Below are 7500 nucleotides of genomic sequence, written 5' to 3'. Positions count from 1 at the left end.
CATATCTGCGACTGAACATTCCACCTGCACTACTATACTTGTGACTGAACTTTCAACCTGCACTAACTCAAAACATGCACACACACACACACACACACACACACACACACACACACACACACACACACACACACACACACACACACACAAGCACACTGCACTTTCTGCACTAAACCCAAACATACACACACTGACACACACTGACACACACACACACACACACACACACACACACACACACACACACACAGACACACGAACACACACACACAGACGCACACCGCACCTTCTACCTGCACTAAACACATACACACACACACACACACACACACACACACACACACACACACACACACACACACACACACACACACACACACACCACACACACACACACACACACACACACACAGACACACGAACACACACACAGACACACACCGCACCTTCTACCTGCACTAAACACATACACACACACACACACACACACACACACACACACACACACACACACACACACACACACACACACACACACACACACACACACACACACACACACACACACACACACACACACACACACATACACTGCTGCTGGTGTACTTGACAGACCTTTTTAATATTTATTTTTCTTCAAAATGCTACTATTACCATGTCAGAACGCTATAAAGGACTTTTTAGGAAAAGCACAAAAGCACAACAATACCTCTTAATGTATGTCCTCTACAAGTCTTCTGTTGTCCAGTCTTGCACTTTAAATGTCTGTATGAGCACTGTCTATGTCCATACTGTCTTAAGTCCATGTATAAGTACTGTCTATGTCTATACTGTCTATGTCCTTACCTAGATTAGTCTATGTCTGTATGGGAAAGCAAGAAATGTAATTTCAAATTCTTTGTATGACCAGTGCATGTAAAGAAATTGACAATAAAACCTACTTGACTTGACTATATGGCTCCCTCTAGTGGTACACAGAGAGAACTCTCCTGAACAAGCACATGGTCTGGTCTACGTCTGTGTGTGTGTGTGTGTGTGTGTGTGTGTGTGTGTGTGTGTGTGTGTGTGTGTGTGTGTGTGTGTGTGTGTGTGTGTGTGTGTGTGTGTGTGTGTGCGCGCGTGTGTCTGTGTCTGTGTCTGTGTCTGTGTCTGTGTCTGTGTCTGTGTCTGTGTGTGCATGCGTGTGTTTAGGCTAACAATTGAGTGTGTATGTGTGAGAGAGAGAGCGATAGAGGGTGTGTGAGAGAGAAAGGGGTAGAGGGCAGAGACAGTCACAGAGAGAGAGAGAGAGAGAGAGAGAGAGAGAGAGAGAGAGAGAGAGAGAGAGAGAGAGAGAGAGAGAGAGAGAGAGAGAGAGAGAGAGAGAGAGAGTTGGTTTCTCTGTTCTTCTTACTCACGTTTGGCAATGATGCGGTTGAGAATGGTTTTCAACTCTGTAACACTTATCTCCATGTCCTTCAGAAACAGATATAGATGGAGACAGAGGGAGGGAGGGAGAGAGAGAGAGAAACAGAGAGAGAGAGATAGATAGAGAGAGAGAGAAAGAGAGAGAGAGAGAGAGAGAGAGAGAGAGAGAGAGAGAGAGAGAGAGAGAGAGAGAGAGAGAGAGAGAGAGAGAGAGAGAGAAACAGAGACAGAGACAGAGACAGAGACAGAGACAGAGATAGAAACAAACACAAAAAATGTGTTCACAAAATGGAGGTGTAAGGAGTATGAATGATCGCAAGAATTCAATTGAATTCCATCATCTTAAGTTTGCCATCTTACCGGCCCAGCTAGTTGTTTGAACAGGCTCTTAAAGCCTGAATCAATCTGACTCTCGTCCAGCTTGGTCTGCGAAGAATGAAATACAACAAAGCAAAGAGAGTAAAGATTAAAGGATTATTAGGATGATTATGTTTAAAGCGTCAGCTAAGTGTAATGTAGTGTAATGATTAAAGCATGGGTGGGGAACATATGTCTCGAGGGCTGTTTGATCCAGCCCCCGAAATATAATGTTATGCAGCTTCACATGAAATATGACATATTTGCAATACAATCACATTTGCGATACAATTACATTATATTCAGGGGACCTAGAGAAGGTGGGGTCTGTGTTAAAGGTGGCTGCCTTCCATAGGCCTGGTTTTTGTTCAAAGTAGGGCCCTTGGAGGACTTTTACATCCCTTGGAGGACTTTGAAGTGGCCCCTCAAATGAAAAAGGTTCCCCACCCCTGCTTTTAAGAAATTGAGCCATTGGGGAGAGGGCATTGTTCCATTTCACACATTTTCATACAGTATACTATATGTAAACCCAAAAGAAAAGCAAGTTATTACCTCAACGGGAAGATCTGCAACGACATTGTCATCCATCTCCCTGGAAACAGCAAACATAACATCTTCAGAAAATAACTCTATTGTAATATTTCATGCACTTGCACTGTATACCTCAGGCCATATGCATGGACAGACACATACACTCCACCCTCCACCCCACACACACTGTCAATCTCCTTGCATGCAGGCACACATCAACCATCTCTCTCTCTCTCTCTCTCTCTCTCTCTCTCTCTCTCTCTCTCTCTCTCTCTCTCTCTCTCTCTCTCTCTCTCTCTCTCTCTCTCTCTCTCATACCACTTACTCTTAATTGGCGGGTTTATCCGAGAAACCCACACACATACATCTGCAGTGACACTATTAACTACTATCACAACTACTACTACTACTACTACTACTACTACTACTACTACTACTACTACCGGTACTACTACTACTATCACAACTACTCACTCGGAGTTGGCGGGTTTCTCCGAGAAGACCCTGAGGACAAAGTCGCCCTCCTTGTTGGGTTCGAAGGTGGAGGGCACGATGATGTACTCCCCCGCGGGCAGGCGGCAGCGGGTGCTGACCTCGCGCAGGTTGATGAAGAGCTCCGAGCGGGCGCTAGACGCGTGCGTCAGGAAGAAGTCGCGCTTCAGGTGCACGCCCGAACGTCCCCTGTACTGTGGATTAGAGGTCATAATATGATACAGTAGGTCATGTTATTTCAAAATGTCTCCTCTTGAACATTTCAAGGGACTGTTTTTAAAGGTAAAGCATGTAATAGTTTAGCATGTAGCCTAAATCATGTAATAGAGTAAATGTAAATAGTTGCATATTTCTAGAATTCATGCTGCCCCCATTCACAAATGATAGCCTTTTCATGTAGGCTATATTAAAATGTACAGTATACCACCGCGATCAATTTTGTAAGTATTCATTATGACTTGGAAATGTACACTTTTCGTGCAAAAATAGGTGGATCCTCTCCATGTCTGCCATTTTGAATGACCAGTTATAGATGTTTTTTTTGTTTATCAACACAGTGTTGTGAGGAGGGGCAAGACACTGGCAGCCAACCACGTGAGCTAACTTTTTGACCGACAGCTGTTTCCAACAATCAGAGGTTGAGTTGTGCGCAGCTAGTTTCGTGCAGTCAGGAGAAAACACAACTTTAGAACCCATGTATTGACAACTTTGGCGGCAAAAACTTTCTATACTTTGGTCAAACCAGTAAATATAAGTTTATTACTTATATATACTATACTTATAACATTCATGAATATATTAATAAAAAGCAATTTGATTAAATCTGCAGCACAAATTTTGAAAATACAAACAAACAAAAATTACATTCTCTACACTTAACTTTTAAAAGTCTTATATTGAACTTTTCAGGTTACAGATTTTAACATCTGAGGCCAGCAGTATAACAATGAAATGATAGGTCAGGAAAAACATTTTGTAAACATAAACTACTTTTCACTGTTCCAGGTCATGTTGACAGATATGAAATCTCTTCAAGTCTCAGTCTCCAACGCATGTGACGTACCTCATTTGGGACCTGTGACCAAAAAACCCCAGAAAGAAACAAAAAAAATCAGTTAGTTAGATTGCAGACAATGGTTACAGGAGAACTGATGTTCAATTAGCACAATAGAAACACGCATAATTTCTAACATTCTGTGAGATATATAGAACATATCCAGTATTGTAGTGGCAGCATGGCCATTTTCAAATCACATTGTGTACAATCTCTCTGCTCACCTCATAGACGGCGAATCCAATGGTCTCCATGTCTTTTCCCTCCTTCCGTTTCCGACGGCGATCTTTCTGCATGAGGGCCACCAGGAAGCTGCAGTCTGATTGGCCGGTGACGTCCGGGTGCTGCAGGGCCAGCTTAAACTGCGGGTTGATCCAGAACGTAGCTGTGGAGGACAGGAAGAGGCATTTAAATATCATTAGCAACTTTAAGTAAGGGATTATTATTAAATCAGTGATTATTTATTGGCAGAGGACTTACTTTGGGTTGTCTGGTGCACTAACACAGTGTGTGTGTGTATGCGTGTGTGCGTGCGTGCGTGCTTGCGTGCGTGCGTGTGTGTTTGTGTGCGCGTGCATGTGGCCTGCGTGCGTGCGTGCGTGCGTGCGTGTGTGTGTGTGGACTGGGAAGTTCACAAGTTTCCAAAATAAGAAAATGGATGCTCATGATAACTTCAGATGTGGGCGACACAGACACCGGCATTCCTGATGGTGTCCTCAGTCCAGTTGGTACGTTTCATTTCTTGTAACCACAAACATCTCCTATGCTTCTGGAACAGCCTCTTCCCTCTCAGAATAGCTTAACAAGTGTACTTTTCAAGATCTCAAACATAGTTTTAGAATGGCAGGTCTTCTCTCTTTAGGGTCTGCACTGTCTGTTTGTGTGTGTTTGTGTGTGTGTGTTTGTGTGTGTGTGTGTGTGTGTGTGTGTGTGTGTGTGTGTGTGTGTGTTTGTGTGTGTGTGTGTGTGTGTGTGTGTGTGTGTGTGTGTGTGTGTGTGTGTGTGTGTGTGTGTGTGTGTGTGTTTTTTCAGTCAACAATGCGCGAGCAGTCGGTGATGACGTGACTTCTACACTGCTGCCCAGTCTCCAGTCCCCCTGGTGGAGGGAGATGTGTATATTTTATCTGTATACGTGTGCGTGTCTCACCTGGGAAGTTCCTGCAGCCTCCTGCAATGCTGCCCCGTCTCCACTCCCCCTGGTAGAGGGAGGTGTGTATACTGTATCTGTATACGTGTATACTGTATATATGGTATGTACCTGGGAAGTTCCTGCAGCCCCCGGCGGTGCTGCCGCGTCTCCACTCCCCCTGGTAGAGGGAGGTGCTCCACTTCTTCAGCTGGCTGGCCTGCAGAGCGTCCGCCGTCAGGTTGCAGATCTCCAGGCGGCTGAACTCGCGCAGGAAATCACTGAACGACATCCTGCGATGCACACAAACGCAGACACGCAGACATGCAAACACACACGCACACGCACACGCACACGCACACGCACATGCACACGCACACGCACACGTACACGTACACACACACACACACACACAGTTAAGTATTGGGCAGATTTTTGGATGTATATGTACACACATGATTTAACCGCGGATTTATACATTTGTGGTTACCAGTATGGTAATGACCAAGTCGTGGTGCATTACTAAAAGGCATGTGTTGTGTCATAGTATTGTAGTGCTATGGTAGTTACATTTCAATGACTATTACGGCGTGCCACTGGAGGTACGGCGCGCATTAAGGGGCTACGAGAAACAGTTTGACCTACCAGAACTCCCCGTCCTCACTGCGGTTCTGCAGGCGACCTCTGACTGATCTGTCCACGCTCTCCCATTCCCTTGAACTGCACAAGGCACGAGAATACGGTCAGATGTACTTTGAGTAGAGTAACTAGAGTAGAGTAACTTTGTCATTCGTTTATTCATTCATTCATTCATTCATTCATTCATTCATTCATTCATTCATTCATTCATTCATTCATTCAGTCATTCATCCAGATTTGTAAAGGTTGTTGTGTTTCTTAAGGTAAAACTGTTAAGTCTACGAATTTCTGATACATTTAGCATGTCAAAGCATTACATGGCAAATAAGGGCATAGTAATAGTGAGCCTTTTATTCATCCTGAAGGATATGCCCTTCCCACATCTCATCAGAAGCAGGGTGAACTACAGACCAGTTCCTCCCATTTTAAAACAAATTGCATATAGAACTGAACTAGAATAGACTAGAGTTTGAAGAATTATAAAATAATTTAGGAGTAGGGTAGAAGTTACTTGTCGCTCCAGGCTCCTGTCCACTCTATCTCTCCCCAGGGATTCCTGATCCGCACCAGCTTGGTCATGTTGCCCCGGTACACCACCTAGTGGACACATATCCACATTACACCACAGGCATTATGTTTCAGTGTGGTGCAAGGTATGACAGTACACAGACAGTTACAGTAAGTTTTAACAGAGTGAGAAAAAACATTTGTGTCATATTGGTGTCACATTTGTCTCATCACATCACATAAAATTAACGACTAATACACTAGCCTTACCTAAAATAGGTTTCAGTTCTTTTTTTCAATCTAAAGGATAGGTAAACATAACATAATAACATAACATAACTGTAAGGTCTTGGTTTATTTTTTTAAAGGAAACTACTGACCATTTGATTTCAGGCAATACATGTATGTTCACTTATTAACCAGTATAAAGTGGGCCAGTATTTGGAAACCTGAAGGAGGCAATATGGATACAGTGAAAATACAAAATGCAGTAGCAAAGCAATTTTGGGTTTCGTCCCATGTTGGCCTTCTGTCTCACCTCGTCCACGGCGGTCACTGAGTAGGCGTGACCTTTCACCAGCTTCTTGAAGGTCACAGCTTCCATATCCCGAGTGCTGGTGATCTGAAGGGCACAAGGTCAAGAGCCATCGAAAGGTCAATGCAGAGCATATCCATTACATACATAACACACTGACCCAGCACACACACAACCTATTAAATACACACTTAAATAGTACACACATGAAGTGAAAGTGAAAATGAAAGTGAAGAAAAAAGGAATGGAGAGGAGAGGAGAGGAGAGGAGAGGAGAGGAGAAGAGAGGAGAAGAGAAGAGAAGAGAAGAGAAGAGAAGAGAAGAGAAGAGAAGAGAAGAGAAGAGAAGAGAAGAGAAGAGAAGAGAAGAGAAGAGAAGAGAAGAGAAGAGAAGAGAAGAGAAGAGAAGAGATGAGAGGTAATTGTAGGACAGAATGGGAGAGAAGAGAGAAGAGGAGACAACAGAAAATATGCAGCTAATTACCTAAGCTACTTTGTTGTTTGAAATGCAGTTTCAGTAGTTTGGCAACTAAGTTGCTAACTGGCTAACAACTACGCCTTCGAGAAACACAACCCAGAGAGAAGAGAAGAGAAGAGAAGAGAAGAGAAGAGAAGAGAAGAGAAGAGAAGAGAAGAGAAGAGAAGAGAAGAGAAGAGAAGAGAAGAGAAGAGAAGAGAAGAGAAGAGAAGAGAAGAGAAGAGAAGAGAAGAGAAGAGAAGAGAAGAGAAGAGAAGCAGATGCCTCTGTCATCTAAGTAGCGATTCTCTCTCTATTGCTAGATTTATGAGCAGATCCGAGGACAGAAGAGGGGAGGAGAGGAGAGGAGAGGAGAGGGGAGGAGAGGAGAGGAGA

The 7500-nt window shown here is 43.7% G+C and overlaps 1 protein-coding gene across 1 annotated transcript in view; it reads right to left on the bottom strand.

Annotated features, from left to right (window-relative positions):
* Window positions 1-7500, bottom strand: part of capn1 (calpain 1) — a 65789-nt gene that overhangs the window by 15130 nt on the left and 43159 nt on the right. Inside the window, exons 7-16 of the mRNA XM_063186448.1 lie at window positions 6652-6735; window positions 6118-6203; window positions 5613-5687; window positions 5100-5260; window positions 4066-4226; window positions 3851-3862; window positions 2770-2981; window positions 2317-2356; window positions 1768-1833; window positions 1398-1455 (exon numbers count right to left, since the gene is read on the bottom strand). Coding sequence (XP_063042518.1) covers window positions 1398-1455; window positions 1768-1833; window positions 2317-2356; window positions 2770-2981; window positions 3851-3862; window positions 4066-4226; window positions 5100-5260; window positions 5613-5687; window positions 6118-6203; window positions 6652-6735 — 955 coding nt within the window. The remainder of the gene's footprint in view (window positions 1-1397; window positions 1456-1767; window positions 1834-2316; window positions 2357-2769; window positions 2982-3850; window positions 3863-4065; window positions 4227-5099; window positions 5261-5612; window positions 5688-6117; window positions 6204-6651; window positions 6736-7500) is intronic.

The sequence above is a fragment of the Engraulis encrasicolus genome, chromosome 21, assembly GCF_034702125.1.
Source record: "Engraulis encrasicolus isolate BLACKSEA-1 chromosome 21, IST_EnEncr_1.0, whole genome shotgun sequence".
In the NCBI taxonomy this organism is placed as follows: Eukaryota; Metazoa; Chordata; class Actinopteri; order Clupeiformes; family Engraulidae; genus Engraulis; species Engraulis encrasicolus.
The sequence above is the reverse complement of the archived record's forward strand: the minus strand, read 5'-3'. Positions and strand labels throughout refer to the sequence as shown.